The following is a 21,603-nucleotide window of genomic DNA, read 5'->3' on the forward strand; positions in this document are numbered from 1 at the left end:
GTTCTAGAACAACTGAAGATGCCCATCTGGGGAAGTAGCATTGACACACACCTGTTAGAAAGAGAACAATGCTGTATTTATGAGTTGGGAATGGATAGAAGAGGCTGAGGCATCGGAATGGCATAGATGGGAAGTGATTTAATACTAGCCATTTCCTGTGTCGGTAATGTTGTGCAAAGATTTTAGATATTCAATAGCGTCAAGGAAACTGATACACGAAGATACGCATTTTAATACTGCCCCAACTATATGCCCAAATAAATCAAGCTTTCGGGATCGGCTTTAAGTCAGTAGACAATGACCTACTGTATAAACCATTTCTGACATCAAAGAGCAGGTTTACAGTGGCCCATCTATACACACTCCTGCAAAAGACCTAATGGGATGTGGTACAAAAATGGGGTGTTAATATTGTCTTTAGATAACTACAATAAGACAGTGACCATACCGACATACCAGCATGTAGAATTTGGTTAGCCATTTAGTGGTTCGGACAAATGCCATAGAGTGTTGAGTCGCAAAACTCTCAGGGCCTATCAAGGTAGCAGCTGTGCACCGCCATGTAAAGTCACTCACATTAAGGAATTGATTCAGTCGTTCATCCTCCTTTTCCCGATACTACATAAAGGAAGGAATTAAATATGCCCATTTGTGCCATCATGTTAGCAACTGGCCATCTAATTAGAGGTTCAGAAAATCGAGGGTACACATGAGCAGGCACAGAGATGTTGAACCAACGCACGCTACCTCGAAATACTTCATAATGTTTAAGATATCATTTTTTTGTCAGTAGAATGACTTGCCATAATGAGCAGTTCTTTTTAGCATCTTATGAGCATATTTTGAATGGCGTAAACATTTACGGGCACTATGCTATAACAAAATTGTAGGGTTCTGCCAAGATGGTCGCTCGTGCCATCACACAGGTAACTGGATGCTTAGTTAGTAGTACAGTATCCATCCTCTACAAGATCTTTACAGGCGGGTAATGGTATTTTAGCGCTTACAAGCTCCAGCCACTGCCAACGAGAATGACATGCAACCAGGGATGGTGGCAACACAAACAGGTAACCTTTTCACACAATACACAATACATGTTGTTATAAGTCTTGAAAATAGAAAGGCCTTTTTTCTGAATTACATTCTGGTATTTGTAGTCTCCCAGTCAAAACGTAGAAATAATGCCACAATTGTACACTTTTTGCTTAACATATTTCTGTCATTTATTATATATTTGCGTGGGTACCTTACTATGGTATGTGTACTTTAAGTCATCTTCATAAAGCAGAGTATTGTTGAAAGCGAGACATGGGGTTGATGAGGGGAAATTATGAGAGGGCAAGTGAGTCCTGAATATTGGCCCAGGATGTGGCAAGAGAGGTTGCAATCCTGGAGTCAGGTGCATGTGAGTGTACAGCAACATGTCTCAGAGGGCGGACACAACCCCTTGGGTATTATTGAGGTCGGCACATTTGCTCAAACGCATTTGGCTACCAGGATTTCACCCAGGTTGTCATGTTTCCAGTGCAGACATGCTCGTATTGCGATTTTGTTTTCCAGGGAATATTTCACTACATATTGATGGGTTTAAAAGGTGAGCACCTATTATACTTGTCCGGTGCATTTATTGGAAAATGTCCTCTCAGGTTATTTTTCTGTTGATTATTTCTTTTGCCTAGTGAACTTTCTTCTAAGGGGAAAGGTCAATTGAAGTAAATGTGTATCTTTCACTTATTTGTTCACTTACTGTGCGTATATTCCAGCTTTTGATTTTCACTATGGGAGAAAAAGTTCCCCCACTTAATGAAGAGAGGGAGTCATACTCATCCCCATATCAAAACACCACATTTTACAGTACATGCACATGTTACCGCAGGAATAGGAAAGACATGATTTACAGGAAGTTCTAAATGTCTAACATCTCAGCAAGTCTCCTAACCCGCCCAGTTGCCTTTGCAATGTTATGCTATAGGATCCCCTGCTGTTCTACACCAGCAAACAGTTATGGCCTGCTAACCCCCTCGCCTCAAGGCTTAGGGGGTACATTAATGAGGCTCCCTTCTCATTTTGCAGTGAGCAGCACTTGATAAATGTAGTTATTTGCTATTCTTTTTTTGACAGTCAAAATAATCCTTATATGTAGCTTCTGAAATAAAAGCATTTTGATAATTTGGACAATATTGATCTTTTATTTATTTATTTTTACATTTGTAAAGCGCATTAAGCCCTTAGGCATCAGGCACTAGTATTGCCCAAATATACACACAAAAATAAAAAGTATTGTGAAACTTCTGAAAAACAGCAGTTTGTTTCAGTTAGCAAAACACAATCACCATATTTTTGCAGTGCCTTCCAGGTAGTGTTTTCAAAACAAAGTTTCAAAAAGCTTTTGCAAACTTTCGTTCTACCAATTACATCTGGGATGAGATGTGTTCAAGTTCCTGAATTATAGACTGCTTACTGCTCTCAAATCCGGGTTCGTCATTTAAGCAAGTGAGTGCTCCCTGGCAAATACTTTTATCACACTATACCGTGACTGCCGAAATGAGAAGTCTGTACAACGTATTCAAGCTGCCTGCTACTTAAAAAAAAAAAAATTTAAAACTGATCATTCATATACTGGACGTCACAATGTATACATTAAGCTTGGCAACATGTTTCCGATTTAACTTCTCATGATACCTTTGCGCACTAAAGATTCATTCTGTGATATCACTTTTGTCACTATTTATGCAAAATAGGGGCCCCACACATCTTCCATCCAGGGCACCGCAAATCCTAGGGCCGCCCATGGGTGCATACAATGTCAACATACACCTGACAATGACAAACAGTAGATTTAAAATACAGTAAATGAATAAGAGTAGTTGGGTGAAAAATCTGGATAGTGGTTTGTCTGGATTACTAGCTTTAGAATTGTTCAACTCTGTTGCTGTTTTGCATGCCGATTTGCATGCCGATTACGGCGGCGGAAAAGAAAACAGTTACCTGTGTAATTAAATAGGAGTCTAGCTACCAAGCAATGAGCACGGTCCCAAAAATGGGAAGGGGGCCAATATAAACCAATGGCCTCAACGTTTTCAAAATAGGAAAGTCGTCGCCGCATTAAAGGCATGTGTACATAACATCTTACACCCTGTGGTAGGGTTTCTTCTGATGAGAAAACGGGGCTCGCTGTATTAAAAGCTCATAGTAGCCATCAACTCTTATGACAGAAATGGCAGAACACTCGCGAGAAAAAAAAACGCAATACACCTAGCAAGCAATTATGAGTTTTGGGGGGTATTCTAAGATTTATACTGTTTAGCTTGCATCAAATGCATACATAAGATTCACCCCAGCACCAACACGATTCGTCCTTCCCAAAATAGCTTCCGTTGCGCACCTCCGTAAATAAGAACAGAGATCAAACATAAATGCACTTACTTTAGAGAAACAATTTCAAGCCCTGTGGCGCACATAAAGCCCAAGACATCTACGAGTAACGCAGAAGGATACAGTCTCTCACCGTGTGCTGTAATCAGATAGTGGAACTGAACCATTTAACTCCCGAGACAGCTCCGAGGATAGGAGCCTCTGACGGGCAATTAAAGTAAGGTATTTCTGTATTTTTTCACTATCTTATGTTTTTTTCCTGACGGCTCCTTTTCTTTTCTGCAGGTCTGTAAATCCTAGCTGGACTGCGTGGAAGCCTAGTGTTTCTTCTTTCGGCAGCGAGAGTACAGATACCGCTTAGGAGCAAAGCGGTTCTGATCTCGAGAACCCAGAGCTATGATGCCAGCTGCAGTGCGGAGTCATGTGACCATGCGCAGGCAGACCATGTGAGTTCACGAAAACAAGCTCGACTCGGTTCCAGTACTGCAGGAGGAAGAGGGGTTGGATTAGGGTGCACATGCCCCAATAGAAACACGACGTTCAATTCTAAACTGTAAACAAAAACATTCAGGTATTCCAAAGGGTACTTGAGGTTGTGATACAAGTGTAGGTCCCCCTACGTAGACTTAAGACCAAGCTGCCTAGACTGGGGCATAATATGCTGCCTGCTCATGTTGGTACAGTTTAGGGACCAAAGATGCTCAGACTAACAGGCAGAGTCAATGTACACAGGGATGCATGCTGCCTACTCACGCACACAGCAACGGTCGGGGAGTGCATGCCTGTCCAGACCCTGCATCATGGCTGAAAACATACTGCTTACCCGCCTTTACCGAATTCAACCCTCTAATCTCTCCTGCCGCATCTTAACCTTAGATCTCCACCAGCCGTTCAGCTGTGGAGAACCACCATACACAGATGCTTACATCTCTGGCACAAAGACCAATCCTTTACTCCCCTTGCCAGTGATAGAAGTGCACCAAAAAAGTAGTGGAACTGTGATTACCACGGGGGACTCAGTAGGAAGGAAGGGAGAAACGTGCAACACATTTTCCAAGGGGTGCAGTCATGCTGCTTGACAGCCAATTGAGTTGAAACACATTTTAGTTTAGCTGTAACTGATATCCGTGGTGAAGTGGATAAGTGTGCTTTAACTCAAGGAATAGATCTGGAATGGGAAAAATGGTTGCAAAAAGTAGTGGAGCTGTTAAGAGAAAAACATAAAAGTAGTGGAACACCGCTCCCGACTGCCCCCACTCACTTCGACCACTGCTCCTTGCTGCCAACAAGGACTCCCTACTGGCCCTGACCACATCTCTCTACATATCAAAATTCGCCTTTCACACTAATCTATTTCCCTCTCAGTTCACAAGTTAGCCCAAGCCATTAACACCCACAACTGTCCCCCAAAGCCAGCTCTAGTTTGTCATCGGTTCGCCCATGACTGCCTGTTACTTCTCCATTAAAAATCACAAAAATACAGGACACCCTGTCCACTCTTCTCACACTCCCACCCCATCCTCAATCTCCCCTTTCTCACATCTTTTACACACCTTTCTTGCCATCGCACATCTTCCCTACCACCCCAAACTGCACCAGAAATTGGAAAGGAAATTTCATCTTTCACCTCCGCCCCCATCCTCTCTACCCTATTTAACCTCTCTTTCAACTGGTATCGTCCCAGGGTATCATAAAACACCCACAATCATATTGCCTTTAAAAAAAAAAAGTGCTGACACAAACAACCCCTAATTCTACAGAAACGTCTCTCTTTCCTAACACTCAAACCCTTCAAGGGAGCGTCTTCAACCGGATAGTGAACCATCTTGAGGTACACCCATTTACTGACCATCTCCGCTCTGCATTCCGGTCAAAACACTCCACTGAGACCACTGTTATCCACGTCGCCAATTCTCTTACCACTGCCCACCACTCAATGTCCCCTCCATTCTCATCCTACTAGACTTTTGTGATGGATTCAGCACTGTGGATCATTCCTCCCTCCTAGAAACTCTTTCCCTCCTTGCGTTTAAAGACACTACTCAACTGAGTGTCCTCCCATCTAGTAGGTCTCCAGCACTTCCTCAAGGATAAGTTCTTAGGCCACTTCTCTTCACCCACACCTCCTTCATTGTTAATGTAATTTCCTCATTTGGCTTGAACTATTGCCTTTTTGCCAATAATACTCTGATCACCTTCACCCCTGCAATTTCTAAACTCATAACCAAATTCGCGAACCACTCATTCACCAATAGCTAGTTATATGATGCCTCGTGCTCAGCTCCTCAAAGACAGAAGCCATCCTCCCCTCTGCCTCTAACAGTAACCCTCCTCTCCCAACTCTTTCCCCAGGATTTCCTCACCCCACAACCATTTCCCACAACCTTATAGTTCTCTGACGTTGACCAAAAAACTTCCAATTCATCAGCCATTTTTCTGCAACCACAGACACAATCTCCTAAACATTAGAAAAGCCTGTTTGCACCAAATGCACCACTCAACCAAAACCCTTAGCTCTACTCTTGTGATAATCCAACTGGACTACTGCACAAGCCTACTTCTTGCTCTGCACATCTATTTTCTTGCTCCCCTCAATTTTGAGAGAGAGAGACACACTTTTCAACCTACCCACATCCGACACCTCTACCTACCCTCACCATTCTGGATGGCTCTACGTGTAAAATCAATCTATTCAAATTCCTGCTACTATGTTATAAATCCATCAACCGTATGGTGCCTAACTACCTCACTGACAGCATCTCCCAGAACTCTCCCTTTCGCATCTCTTCACAACCCATCAGTTCCCCCTCTCACTCCCACATACCTCTTTCACACCTTGCCCCACTCCAGTGGAATGCTCCCTTCAGCCAGCAAAGTCATCTCTTCAGTGAAACTCTTCAAAATGCGTCTCAAACACCAGCTGCTAGAATTGAAAGGAGCCCCCCCACGCCCTCATCCTCAAAACCCAGCTCTCATGACCATTATTTTGTTAATACTGGCTTGGGCTGTCACAGTAAAAAATATGGCTATGTCGATGTCCCCGCTATAGGTTCTCACTCTTGCCCCTTCACCTGGTAAACCTAACTTAAAGCTCTTATGTAAAAGCACTTTACCCTCGGAATGACAAAATGGCAACATGTTATTCAGTAAATACAACAAGCTTTTGAGAGCATGGGGCTTTGCCGCACTGTTGTAGAAAGGGGAGCCCAAAGAACATACTACATGCTCGTACTGATGCAAACGGGGGACAAATGAGCATGAATGCTCAGTCTAATGCAGAAGATGAGCCAGGAAAAATAATTTTCTTAGTTTTCTTGAATCATTAGGCCGAACTACACCCTTTACAACCACACAAGCATTATACCACAATATTTAAAAAAGGCTCTGCACAAACAAGTTTACATACACATTTTACTGAACTATGAAAATGTTCTCACCAATAGTTTATTTTCTGTTCTCTTTTTACGTGTCTTCCATTTATTTAAAGTATGAACATTTTACAGTATGTAGAGCCTCAAAAAATGAAAATACCAACAATCATACTTTTGTAAGTATCTTTATAAGCACAAGTTATGTACCCCTGGTAACGTTCTTTCTACTGGATGTTCCTTCCCCATATTCCCCATCTTTAGATAAATTCCCTTCCAGCTGTAGGAAAAAATTGCCAGAGGTCACTGTGCGTCAATGTGGTCGACTGGATGTCCCTCGAGGGCCTCAGTCTCGAGGTCAATGTTATCACGGGTCTATATAACACGCGCAGCGCCCGTTAACTTCAGTTCTGTTTTTTCACCTTCTCACAGGATTACCAGCATTATCATGTCCAAGACTAACAAAGTTACTCACCGCAGTGACTACCTTACTCCTAAGTCCATAGTCCCCTTTCCTCCATACTTTTTGGACATTCCGTCCATGGGGATGGAATCGGAGCACTTTTGAAGCATTAAAAATACCTATCCTTTTATTTTTTTACAAAGGGCCACCGCACGTGATTATGGCGCGCCTTCCTGAGCTCCGTCCCGCGCATTGCCTTTGAGTCTTTTTCTATCACCAAGGTCGAAGGATTAGCAAACTAGAGGATACTTTTTAGAGGGAACATCGGGTGGGCGTATGGACTAGGAGTAAGGTAGTCACTACGGTGAGTAACTTTGTTATAACTCCTACGTCCTGTCCCCTTTCCTCCATACTTTTGGGAGATTCCCAAGCACTGACCAAACAAACAGGAGAATGGAAATTTCCTTTGCTGCAACAGGTTCTTAAGAACTGCTTGGCCGAACTGGGCATCAGCCCAGCAGCCCAGGATAAGACCATAGTGTCTGCAAAAAGCTGAGGGAGAAGCCCACGTAGCAGCCTTGGCTATGGACTCCCAAGGAACATATTTCGGGAGGGCAACAGCAGCTGCTTTGCCACAGACCAAATGTGCATGAACGCCCCTTTGGGGATGAAGGCCTTGAATTGTATAAGCCTCTGAGATGCATGAAGCGAACCTGCGTGAGATGGACACTTTTGAAGCCAGTTTCCCTTTTGGGTCCCCTAAAATTAACAGAGTTGTGAGGAGCTTCTAAGTTCGCTTATTCTGTCAAGGTAAAGCTTCAGAGCTCTTCTAACATCCAGGTTAAAAAGAACCCTTTCGAAAATATATGAGATAGACTGGATTAATACAAGGGAATCATGTCTCCAATACAGGGATGCTGATGTGCATAGATTTCCTCTAAAAAAAGTTTGTACTTTAGCACCCTATTTCGTGAGAATACCTACTCCAAATTATTGTGCAGGCATATTACGCCTGCGCTTTAATTTATGGATTACAAAAGACATCCAGGCTAAATGTAAAGAGCTGCCAGCTGCATTGAACTTTTGCCGCTATTGCCTGAAACATGAGGTTCCAGAAACTTTGTTTCACTTGATTACAGAGTGTGCTGCATTAACAAACCTTAGAATCATTCACTTTGCAAGACATTGTGAATACCTAGGACAACTTGAAATTGACAAATGTTGGTCTTTCATTTTGAATTCCCGCTACACGCCAATTCAACTGGCAACAATTAACTTTTTGCAGAGTTTGCATCTAGATAAATCGGGAGACCGCTAATATGAAGATCCTTTGACCTGTAGTAGTATTGCAAAAATATGGAGGTGGACCCGACGGGTATTATTACTAAGTTGTTTGGTGTTTAATAACATGCATTTCTTTATCGATATTTTTATTTTTATTGCCCTTTGTATTGTTAATCTCGTTTATGTACACTGAACCAATATTGTTATCTGCTTTGTATAAAAAATATTTTTTTGAAAGGTGGATTTAATTCAGCTGAATCAAATAAAAAATTAAAAAACTCACTTATTCTTCTTGCAGATGTTACAGAAATCAAGAAGGCCACTTTCCAAGAGAAACTTTAGCTCAGTAGTAGCCATTGGTTCAAACAGCTTTTGACACAAAGCGGTAAGGGCTACGTTCAGACCTCATTTCGGGTGAGGAGGCCTGACCGGCGGAAAGAGGTGAAGACCTGCAAAATACCTCGTGGATTACTTTATTTGCCAGAGAAAACGAGCAACTGTCTGTGGAAAGATAAGCTGCAATGGCTGACAGATATGTTCTGCAAGATAAGATGTGGATGCCAGAGGCAGCAAGGTCTGATATAAAAGACAAGACACAGTGAAATCAGTGCTACAGATAGGATTTTGGCGTGAGTATTTTACTCCCAGTTTTTAGAATTGGAGAGTAAATCCAATTTCAAGAGAGTAAAAATGAGTTTCTTCCTTTGGAAGATAGTACAACAAGTGCCTGACAACTATCCAATTTGTCTGTAAAATTAAAACTGTGTTCGAAAACATAAAAGTGACAAAGAACTTGTTGATGCGTACTACCCAGCTTCATCTTCATTATACTTGGACACCATAACTCTAAGAACTACTACAGATGCTAGCTAGTTACATCATAAATCAAGTCCCTCACTTTACCAGCATCACTTCTCTGCCTCTCAGGCCTACTGTTGCTGCTTAGCACTACATGGTTGACAGCCACTACATGTTTTTACTCCATCTCAACCTCCCTTTTCTACTCTTTCTGCTGTCTCTCAGTTTCTGATGTTCTACCTCAAGCATTGCTTTGCCCCGTTTTCAGGTCTGTTGCTCAGTCACTCTTCCTCTCCCATCTCTGAATTCTATTATTGTGGTTTCCCTCCTACATTGTGCTGTATCGGTTGATATAACTCCTCTTCCTCTCTCATGTCATCACTCTGGCTATATCTGTTTTTTCATTTTCTTTGTTATGGTTATTACTCCTTTTGATTATCTTTCTTGCACTGCCTCTTATGTTATTGGCCTGCCTTTCTCTAATCTGGATTTTCTATTTCCAGATCTCCCTGTCTGCTGTTGATCTGTGTTTTCTTTTTTTACTGTCTCTATATGAGTCTCTTTTGCTCTGCTTCTATCCCTCACTTTTATTGTGTGTGTGTCCTATTATTTACCTCTATTTCTCTACTCACTTTCTTTGTTGCTCGCTTATGTCGCTCATTGGTCTCGTTCTTCCTGTTGCTCCAATTCCTGTTTTGGATTGTCTAATACATTCTTTGTTCTCGTGGCCTCTTCCACAACCCCTCACTTTGTTCTCCTGTATAGTTCAGGGTTGCTCTTGCTCTCCTTTTTGTATTTTGACATAGCACCAATAAAAATTTAAAAAGCTGATCATGCCTTTACCATTTACAAATCCAATGAAGCTTTACCATTGGGTGCTCCTTTTTTAGATGTGTGCAAACCTACTTTTGGCCATTAGGTTGGGAATTATAGAGTTAGAGGTGTGGCTCACCAGATTCAGAACTTACTTGAATGCAGATGCTTTACCAGCACTGTATGCCATTACAAGTATAAGAGACCACATATGTGATGTGTGTTCTGAGCCATTACAGGTACATCATCCTTGATCCTGATAGGCAGGAGGGTCCGTCTGTCTGTGTGTGTCTGCCTCTGTGTGTGTCCGCCTGTCCCCCCTTGCGGTTAAAGACACTACTCAACTGAGTGTCCTCCCATCTCTCGGATCATCCCATCTAGTAGGTCTCCAGCGCTTCCTCTCACACAACCCTCTCTGGCCGTTCCTCAAGGATCAGTTCTTAGGCCACTTCTCTTCACCCACACCTCCTTCATTGTTAAAGTAATTTCCTCATTTGGCTTGACCTATTGCCTTTTTGCCAATAATACTCTGATCACCTTCACCCCTGCAATTTCTAAACGCATAACCAAATACGCGAACCACTCATTCACCACTGAATAGCTAGCTATATGATGCCTCATGCTCAGCTCCTCAAAGACGGAAGCCATCCACCCCTCTGCCTCCAACAGTAACCCCCCTCTCCCAACTCTTTCCCCAGGATTTCCTCACCCCACAACCATTGCCCACAACATACACTTCTGACACACATCTCTGCCCATCTCTTCACAGAGCCTACAGGACCCTCCCACCACAATTTGTTATCTCCTGATGAAGGCCGACATAACAGACAGCTACACAATAAAGCTTAAAAATGGCCACAACACAGTATTGACTTTTTGACTTAAAGTCCCAGTGTCCAACTCATACACTGCTAAGAATTGTGTAATTAAGCACACTAACGATTTTGTACATTTGTCCCCATGTTATCCTTCCTGTCTTGGGTGAGCACTAATGTATCATATGTAGATCCCTTCTGTGAATTGACGAGTGTCCTGGAAATATGTTTTAAGTTTTCTTTATGTATTAAATTTCTCTGGCTCCCAAGATGGCCGCCGGCAGGAGAAGTCGCGTTTGAATCGCGCTCTCGCCTGGCCGCCAACAATAAAGAACCACAATGTGAAGATTTCCGAACGGCTGTTGCTCAGCTGGACGCCGGAACGTCCCGCAAGGCGTTGTGAGCAGACCCGTCGCTGCATTCAGTGGGAAAAAACAGGTTTGGGGAACGAAACACCCGTGAGCAGCGACGGCCCCTCCCCCGCCGAAGAAATTCCCGCTGGGCGGTGGCGACTACCGGCGGCACTGGGAGAGGAGGTGAACGGCGGTCAGGGGCCTGGTGGTGCTTAAAGGCACTTACTGCACCCTGGTGGGCATATAAAAATAGACTTACAAGCTCCGGAGGCTGCAGACCCATGATCGCAGACTGGAGGCTGTGTCCCGGCGCCTGGGCGGTGTGGAGGCGGGCGCCTGCTCTCTCCCGCTGACAGGGAGCGCGGGGGCCTGTGCACGAGCCGCCGGAGAGGAGCGGGGGACAGCGGGAAGGTCGCCGGCCCCTCCCACAGGGGACACACATCTAGGGGACGCCGCCGGGGGCAGGGTTGTCCCCCCCCCCGGACTCCTGGGTGGCAGTAATGGCTGCGTGCGGGCGGGGCCGAAAGGAGGATCATCGCGCTGGAGCAGAGGCAGCAGAGTCAGGGAGGACTAGAGACAGAGGTGAGTGCGCAGGCATAAGCACTCCACCTCTCCCCATCGCGCGTGGGCCTGGGAAGGCCGACTGGCCCTCGAGCACCGCTCCAGCACCAGAAACGGACCGACACCCCTTCACTGCCCTCATTGCCATTGGGGAGGCGCTTGGCAAGGGAGAGGCAGAGGCATCAGGGGGGGGGGAATAAGTCTTCCTTGGAACAGGGCCTTCCCGGCGTAGACACAGGGGGGGCCGCACTGAGACTCTGCATAGAGGCGGCACTAAACACGGTGCCCCGGAGGCCCGACTCTCTGGTGGGAGGACACGGAGCAGGTGGTAGTCACTTTCCACCAAAAGACAATTCGATAGCTCCCACTTCCAGCACCAGGAGGACTGTACAGGCCCCTGCCCACGAATCGCCGAAGATGTCAAGGGGAAGGGGGGGCATCACAGACTGCATCGCAACCCCTCAGACAGGATCCTAACCTGTTACAAATGTGGTCCTCAGAAGCACCAATGACCTCAAAGGACCGACCAGGTGAAGAATCCACACCAGACATCACCTCCCCTGGCCAGACTTCCTTGCAGCTGACAAAGGACCACATGCGGGCCTGGTTTGTGGAGCTCCAGGACAAGTTCATGTCAACGGTGCAGGAACAGTTTACCTCAATGAGGAGTGACATAAAGCAGGCGATCCAAGAGCTAAGGTTAGATATGGCCAAACTGGAGGAACGGACGGACACCCTAGAAAGAGTTGTACAGAATGCGGACGAGGAAGCGAAACAGAGCAGTGAAACTCAGGAACACCTGGTCAGGCTGACCCACAACCTGGAAATACAATGTGAGGATCTCGAAAACCGCTCCCGCAGATCCAATATCCGCATAAAATTCATGCCGGAATCGGTGCTGGACAAGGACCTTAAGAGTGCGGTGCAGGAAGTCTTCAGGGACATAATAGAGGAGCGAGATGCGGAGAGAATTGGCATCGACAGGGTACACAGGGTGGGTCCAAAAAGAACGGGGGCCCCAGGAGAGAGGCCAAGGGACCTGCTGGCTTCCCTATCATCGTATCCACAAAAAGAACTGATCTTAAGGAAGGCAAGGCAGCTGGACAGCATTAGGATGAATGGGGTGGAAATCCGACTATATCAAGACCTCGCCTCGGTGACGCTTTTGAAAAGGAGGGAGATGGCCCCATTAGTGAAAGAACTGGTGGCGAAAGGAATCCGATACAAGTGGACGTTCCCATTTGGCCTTTTGTTTGAGTGTGAGGGCAAACGGAGAAGAGTGACCACTTGTGAGGAGGGGCTCCATACACTGGGCCTTCAGGCGGAGGAGGGCACGGCGGGAGGGGACAGGGCTAGGGGAGACTCACACAAGAGGCCTAGGGGCTGGGAGGTGGTAAGGCACATGAAAAACAAAACGGTGGAGGGAAAGCAAGACATCCGGCAGGTGAGAAATAGAAATCTTTGAAGGAAAATAGAGCGGTAGAATGAATCACGGAATATCATTTATGTGGCGGCCAGACAGAAGTTACGGTGGGGCCACTATCTAGGTCAGCAGGAGATGTGGGGTTTGGGATCCCCCACACAATTAGTCATGAGTCATGAGAGGGCAAGGAGCGATAGGCGTAACGCCCTAGCAACCTTAGGTGCCTGGGCCCTCCTCGGGACCAAAGTGGAGTTTCAGTTAATGGTTGGAGGCAAGTTGAACAGTTTGGGGGGGAAGGGGTGGGGAGAGACTTGGGGGGGAGGGTGGGATCACAAATAGAGGGAAGGCGGATGCTAGCAACTGAATAGATGAGATGTTGAAGTTTAGAATCTTCTCACTAAATGTAAGAGGGCTGAATTCGCCGGTGAAGAAGAAAAAAATGGAGGGACTGGCGAGAAGGGATAAGGCAGATGTGTTGCTCCTACAGGAGACTCATATTAGAGCACAAGATAAAAAGATAATATTTCTGAAAGGGTACACTATATGGGCACAGGTGAATGCGGGGGGGAAAAAGAGCAGGGGTGATTATTGCAGTGAGGGGGGCATGGGGGCGATCCTGGTAGATACACAAGTGGACAAGGAGGGGAGGTTTGCGTTTGCAAACCTCACGGTAGCTGGCTCATGGCTTACCCTAGCGACTATGCGCCAAATACGGGGCAGGATGCCTTTCTGAGAGACACCCTAGGGAAACTAGAGGGATTTGCGAAGGGGAGATAAACTTGGGAGGAGACCTAAACCTAGCCTGGCAACCTAAGCTGGATAGGAGCGCGGGGGGGAAGCCATGTTCAGGGAGCCCCATCCAAACATCTTAAACAAAAGATGGAAGATATGGCGCTACATGATGTCTGGAAGGAAAAGAAGGGTCAAGCTAGCGGGTTCACGTTTTACGCATACGTGCATAACACAATGTCAAAGAAAGATTATTTTTGGGTGTCGGTGGGCCTGCTGGGGAAAATCCAGGATATAGATCTGGGCGCTATTACGGTTTCAGATCATGCTGCATTATGCCTGGACTTACAGATCCCAGGCAGAGAAAGGGGCCTCTGGAGATGGAAACTGTCTCCTGACATTTTGGTAGACAGAGTGCTGGGAGGGACAGTGGGGGGAAAAATTAGGGCATACTTTGATCTAAACGACAATGGAGAGGTACCGCTGGCGTCAGTTTGGGAGGCCTCTAAGGCAGTAATACGAGGGCACATAATAGCCCGAAAAGCTGCCATGGACAAACAGGCCTATGAGTGGGAGCGGACATTGGAAAAGAAAATTGTGGACATTCATGAGGAAATGATAGCTCATCCCACTAGAAGCCTCAAGAAGGCTTTGAGGCACGTGCAGGGACAATTAGATATGCTCTGCAACCAAAAAGCTGAGAAATCCCTACTTTACTTAAAGCAACGCTACTATATCAAGGCCAATAAGGCGGACCGATACCTAGCACGTCAACTCAAAGGGAAACAGAACACATTGGCAATACTGAAAGTGAAGGATGCTCAAGGAGAGATGCAAACCTGCAACAGGGGTATAGGGGAGGCCTTTAAAGCCTTCTACCAAGATCTCTATGCGACGGGGCATCCGAACGAACAGGAACAAGAGAGGTTCTTACACTCCCTCCCTATTCATTCAATATCGGAAGAGGACAAAGCTCCTGGACTCCAGGATCACGGAAGAAGAAGTCCATAGGGCAATAAAGGGCCTCCCGAACAATAAGGCACCAGGTCCAGATGGATTCACGGCACCCTTCTACAAGAAATACGCGGACCTTCTTGTCCCGATATTGACAAGGCTGCTCAATACGTTCAAGGATAGCAGCAATGTAACCCCATCCATGAACGAGACGAAAGTTTTAGTGTTCCACAAAGCAGGCAAAGACCCCACCCTGCCAGGCTCGTATCGCCCGGATTAATTTAGATGCGAAAATATACACTATAATACTAGCCGCCAGGCTGTCACCCCTCCTCCCGTCCCCAATCGACACTGATCAATCAGGTTTTATTCATGACAAACTCATGATAACTTAAGAAGGATCATCCACCTGGTGGAAAAAATTGGCTTCACCCACACTCCGTCAGTATTGCTTTCCTTAGATGCCGAAAAGGCTTTTGACCGGGTGGAGTGGTCCTTACTCTTTAGAACGCTGAAACACATGTAGTTCGGGGACCAATATATTAATATGGTATGGGCCAACTACAACTCTCCATCGATAAGAATAGCAATAAACGAGGAGGTAACGTACAAAGGCGAGATATCAAGAGGCACGAAACAGGGTTGTCCCCTCGCCCCTCTCCTCTATGCTATATTCTTAGAGCCTCTCCTAATTAAAGTCAGGGAAACGGTAGGGCTAAGGGGATAGAGATGGCAGGCAGACAACAAAGTTATTGCGTACGCAGACGATATGTTGTTGGCTCTGGAAGACCCCCAAGAACTCCCTAGTACATTCCCTACAAGAACTGGAAGACTTTGGGGGGATATCTGGGCTAAAATTAAACAGGAACAAATCAGAAATGTTGCTCTTAGCGGGAGATAGGGGGTCTCTGGGCAAAGTGGCGGGACAGCTAGAACTAAAGATAACCGAAGAGGGCATTAAGTACCCAGGGGTGATGCTTACGAGCAGGGTGGTCTTGACCTACAAATGCAATTATCCTAAACTGCTGGATAGTGTGAAGAAGGACTTAGACAGATGGTCCCCTCTTAGGGTCTCATGGTGGGGCAGAATACAGTCGGTCAAAATGAACACTCTCCCTAGGGTGCTTTATTACTTTCATGCCCTCCCTGTGACAGTTCCAAATTCCTTTTTCAAAGCACTATCGAAGGCCATTTTGTTATTTGTGTGGAACAGAAAGGCACCCAGGGTCGCCCAGGGCCATTCTTACTGCACCGATCAAGGCAGGGGGCCTAGCACTTCTGCACTTTAAGAATTACTGCCAAGCTGCACAACTCTGGATTCTGAGGGAATGGCTGGCAGAGGACCATTGCACAATCTGGGCAATGCAAGACAGGGCAGTGGCTAGGACCCCCTTGCAGGACCTATTGTGGAAACACAAACAGCATAGACACCCGAACCTCCGACTTAGTGAGGTCATGAAAACCACCATTGGGGCATGGGACGCTCAAACCAGGAAGGGAATCATGACCACCCCATTGGCCCCCTTTACACCTATTTGCCATAACCCGCTGTTCCAGCCAGGATGCGAATTAGGGGGTTTTGAAAAATGGGAGGAGGCAGGGTGCTGAGAAATGACCCAGGACAATGAACTAAGGTCATTTGGGGACTGCAAAAAAATTTGGAAACTGACAGATACAAATATGAGCAGATAAAGCACTGGCTCACCACTCCAGAGATATTCCAGGCAGCCACAAGAGATTTGACACCATTTGAAAGATATATAATATCCAATCCGGGCGACAGAAAACTGGTGTCAACACTATACCACTTCATAAACACTGGCAGAAGAAATAAAATGGACATACATGAAAAGATCGGAGGGTACGCTGGGGGAGGGCATTTCTAGTTCGCAGTGGGAACAACTGTGGGTTGATATCCCAAAACTCACCCGAGCGGTACAAACAAGGGAAATGTGGCTCAAAATTATCACGCAGTGGCACTATACTCCAGAAAGGATCAATTCAATGTTTCCGGAGATGCCAGATAGCTGCTGGAGAGGGTGCACGGAAAAGGGCACTTGGAGGCATATATTGTGGGATTGCCAGGGTGTGAAGGGTTTCTGGAGGGAACTCCAAGCGGAAATGGCAAAAATATTCCCTGTTGCAACACAAATGGGGGAACGGGTTTGGTTGTGCGGAATGAAGGACCTACACGCCAAAAGACTCCACAAAGCACAATGGAGAAGCTACATGGGCTTAGTTATTGCAGTCTGGGCCACAATCGCCCAAAACTGGAAAAAACAGGACCAGCCATTGGTGTTTACTTGGCTACAAAATGTTTGGTCACAGATGACAATGGAAAAGATTACACACCACCTCCAGGTTCAGAAGCAGTCCTTTACGAAGGAGTGGGGGGCAGTATTGGAGTATTTAAAGTCGGACTATATGGAACAATGGTGCCCGCATAATATCAAAATCTCAGACATTTTTGGTACAGAAACTTTTCTAGACAGTACGCATGGCATGTGATCCTACTGTTCCCGGGGGTGGGGAGGTGAGTTGGTGGAATTGATGTTATGTTTTACGAAAACAATAAAAAATGTTATAAAAAAAAAAAATTCTCTGAAAAAGTTAAAACAACTAGTCTTTGATGTGTTAACCAACTAGAAGTGTATGTTTTGGGTTCAGTAACCCTGCTCATTCGTCTTTATCAAGGGAAGGAATAAACCTACATGTTGTCCCAAGGAATCTCGAGGGCATTCCCCAGAGAAGATGCTCCAAGACCGTCCCTGGAGGCAGAGAGTTGTAGTTTCCTGTTGGTTGATGTCGCAAAAAGGTCCACCATTGGAGAACCCCATTGCTGGAAAAGCTTGACAAGAACATTGTTGTTCATTTCCCACTTGTAATTCGGCATTGATTAGCGACTCAGTGACACTGCCGCACATTGATCTGACCCAGAACATACACAGCCCTCCCCTTGCTCCCGCAAGCAAACAGGTTCCAGCGCTCTGAGGTTCAGAAGATTCCATACCTCGGCTCTGAGGGAGGGAGACCCAGTATGCTGTAATGGACGGTGAGGGTGGGGTATGAGGGAGGGGGCAAGCAGAAGCCAGCTCGGGCGACGGCCAAACCCCATCAGTCTTCTGTGATGGTCTGCCACGCCTCCAGATGAGAAGATATACGTCCTCCCACCAGAGTCTTGTGTGACAGATGGAAAACATAATTTAGATGGTTTGTCAGCAGCAAGACCACCTGTTGCCGAAGGAGGCGGATGACAGAGAAAGACCGAACACATTGCCTTTGCTGCTTGCGTCGAAGTGCACCAGAGGAACCTTCTGCCCGGCATGCTTGATGCTCCCGAAACACTAAAACCTGAGGACCTTGTCTGGGTCCCCGACCTCTGCGTGTAGGCCGCTTTAACTGGGGATTTTGCAAGGACTGACAAAGATTTAGCCGTTTGCGTGCTTGCCTTTGTTTTATTGAGTTCCTCATCAGTGGAGGAGTGGAACAGCTCTTTACCTTCGAAGCGAAGGACGACTACTTTGTCCTGAACCTCTTTTGAGAACTTTGTCACGTGCAGCCATGCTTGGCGGGAGAGATCTAACCCAACCATAAGGACCCAAGCAGAATTATCTACATGATGGGCCGCAGCCTCCAGCAGGTCCTACGCCATAACTCTGGCATCGGATAGGCCCTCTTTAAAATCTTTCAGCCTGTCCTGTGGGATACATTCCTGAAATTCTGAACGCTCCTTCCACAGCTTGAGACTTAGGTATTCGCTTGCCACAGCTGAACATCTGAATTGGAAAACATTTTCCCCAATGGCATCAAGAATGTTGTACTGCTTGGACAGGACCTGAGAGGCAGCCTTGGAGGATGCGGAGGACGGCTTGGACTGCGTTGATGAAGGGAGTGGAAATGCAGTCAAGGTATGTCCTCTGACGAGTGCAGCTTGTAGCGAGCGTCAATTTTCCCATTTACATGCTGTCCGGAATGAGGTTTCTCCCAGACCTTGCGGGCTTCAGCAAGCACATCCTTTTGAAGGAAGAGGCTTGGGCGCTCTTGTGTCGTAAGAGTTAACACTCCTGAAAGTACTCCTTGTGGAGCCAGAGGCTCGGGTATTGGAATATCCAGCAACGCCATCATAGTTCATGAAAAGCTCCGACAGACCGGGGCGGCTCTTCGCTATCCTGGTCCGCTTGGTCCTCGTCAGTTTTGGCTGGAACAGAAAACTGACCATCGCCCACGATACTTCAGACACTGTGGGCATATTTTTTTGAGCAATTGGCGCCTTAAGCACTGGTGAAAGTGGAGGCAGTGGTGGCAGTGTAAGAGGGACCTCCACTGGAAGAGGAGGCGGCATTACCGAAACCTGCTGAGTAGGAGGAGCAGGCTGCAGCTCGAGAGGCCTAGCATACATTTCTTTGATTAGATCCTTAAAGTAAGCCTTCATCGGATCAGAGTGAATGAGGGACTGGAATTTGCCAAAGAAAGTGTCCTAGGAGGAAGGTCTAGGCTGAAGAGTGGGTAGAGGCCGCTCTGGAGGGGCATACCCCTGGGATTGTAATGAGGCTGGTTGCTAAGATGGCCCTCCTCCAACTGATCCACATAAACTAAGGCAGCCTGCCGTACCCTGCGTAGAAAGAGAGGAAGGACTAACTTGTTTGCAAATTTTTTTAAATTCTTTTACAAAGTACCCCATAAGTATGAAGGAAAGGGGACGGGACGTAGGAGTATTGATGCTTCAAAAGTGGTCCGGTCCAGTCCTGATAGGCGGAATGTCCCAAAAGTATGGAGCAAAGGGGGACGGGACGTAGCAGACAATGAAGGCACGTAAGGTGTAATGCACAGAAAATCTACTGCAGGGTAGGTTTGGAGTGGCGATGAGGAATACGTGGGAGCAAAATCCAGTCAAAAGAACGTTACCAAGGATAAGTAACTTGTTCTTTGAATGGATTGTGTCCTTCCATGTATTCCTCATCTTTAGATAGACTCCCAAAGCAGTGTTCGGTTTTGGGGGAGGCAGTACGAATTTTCAAATCATGAAATTTAATCTCTAGTTTTGTCATGGACGGAATGTAAAACCACTTTCCCAAATCCTCCTTCCGGGCCAGAGGATGAATCCAGTCAGTAGTGTTTTGTGAATTGTATGAATGGTAGAGCAGGTGGCTGCCGCACAAATGTCCTTTATCGGCAACCCTCTTTGCAAAGCAGAAGATGTAGCCATGCCCCTTGTGGAGTGAGCCCACAGGCCTCCTGAGGGGATTCTTTCCAGCAAGCCTCTAGCATTCTGTAATGCCTAGAATAATCCATCTAGATAATCTTTGTTTTGTGACCACCAGTCCCAATTTGTGTCTGGTGTACCCCACAAAGAGTTGGTCATCTTCCTGTATTTTAGCCATAGGTGAATTGTAAAAACAAAGTGGCCTTTTTGTATCTAGCCTGTGCAGCCTTTCCTCCTCCTTGCAAGGATGTGAAGGTGGATAACATTTTGGAAAAACAATCTTCTGAGAGATGCGAAAAATCAGACAGTTTTTGGAAGAAATGTAGCCTTAACCTTTAGATTAACCTTGTTCTTATAGAAGGATGTGAACAGTGGTTTTATTGCATAAGGCCTGTAACTCGCCAACCAAGCTGAATGCTGTTAAAGCGACTAATAAGATAAGTCTTAAAACTCAGCAGTCTCAATGGACATGAGTGGAGCGGCTCAAATGGAGCGCACAGAAGACATTTTAGTTCAAGATTCAAAACCCAAACTGGAACTTGAAATGGTGTAGGAGGGAACACACTTGTGAGCCCCTTTAGAAACTGTATAATTAATGGCATTTTGAAATATGAATCTTCTTCTGATGTGCTCTTGTAGACTGAAAACACTGCCAAGTACCGTTTGATGGTTCCAATCTGGAGCCCCATATTTGCCAGGTGTAATAAGACAAACACCATAGGCGTATTGCACTGAAAAGGGTCCTCATTCCTTTGCCTGCACCAGCTGCAGTACTTGTTCCAACGGCAGCGGTACAAGGACTTTGTTGCTGGCCTTCTGGCCGAGAGCAAAATCTCCATTATGTCATCCGTCCCAATGAGCAAGTTACTTATCTTACCTGGTAACGTCTTTCGATAGGATGTTCCTCCAACGTATTCCACATCTATGACATTAATGACCACAGCTGTGCCGCTTCGGAACATTTTTTGGCATAGGCGTCCTGCGTCGATGACGTTGATATGCTGTCCCTCGAGGGCCTCCATCGAAGGCCAACGTCACTGTATGTTATATATAGGATGCACAGCGCCCGTAGCCTCAGTTGTAGTTTTTTCTCACAACGTGTGGCACCAATCTCCTGCCAGTATGACTGCAGAAAACCTTGCAGAAACGTAAGCTGCAATCGCATAGGAAATTCTGTAGAGGGGCAGGCTGGGAGGGTTCGATGTGGAATATGTTGGAGGAACATCCCATCGAAAGAACGGTACCAGGTAAGATGAGTAACTTGTTCTTCGAGGGGATTGTGTCCTCCAACGTATTCCACATCTATGACAGACTCCCAAAGCAGTACCAACATATGGAGGTGGGAAAAGAATTTACAAATTTAGAATTTTAGAATGCCCAATCAAATTGCTGAATATAGGACTGCCTTACCAAAGGCTAAATCCTGCCCATGGATGGAATCCAGGGAATAGTGTCTCACAAAGGTATGGACAGAAGCCCATGTGGCTGCTTTGCAAATACTGCGAATCGGAACGCCCCTCTGTA

At 46.0% G+C, this 21,603-nt stretch overlaps 1 protein-coding gene across 12 annotated transcripts in view; it reads right to left on the minus strand.

Moving 5' to 3' along the window:
• EIF4G3 (eukaryotic translation initiation factor 4 gamma 3) overlaps nucleotides 1-21,603 on the minus strand; it is a 4,880,525-nt gene that overhangs the window by 4,510,278 nt on the left and 348,644 nt on the right. For 2 of the 12 annotated variants that reach the window (XM_069610351.1, XM_069610347.1), the window contains exon 1: nucleotides 3,499-3,759. The exons of the other annotated variants lie outside the window; for them this stretch is intronic. In XM_069610351.1, coding sequence (XP_069466452.1) covers nucleotides 3,499-3,542 — 44 coding nt within the window. In that variant the 5' untranslated portion in view covers nucleotides 3,543-3,759. Of the gene's footprint in view, nucleotides 1-3,498; nucleotides 3,760-21,603 lie in introns of those variants that run through there. 12 annotated transcript variants of the gene reach the window in all.

The sequence above is a fragment of the Ambystoma mexicanum genome, chromosome 8 (assembly GCF_040938575.1).
Source record: "Ambystoma mexicanum isolate Mex_15411 chromosome 8, UKY_AmexF1_1, whole genome shotgun sequence".
Lineage (NCBI taxonomy): Eukaryota > Metazoa > Chordata > Amphibia > Caudata > Ambystomatidae > Ambystoma > Ambystoma mexicanum.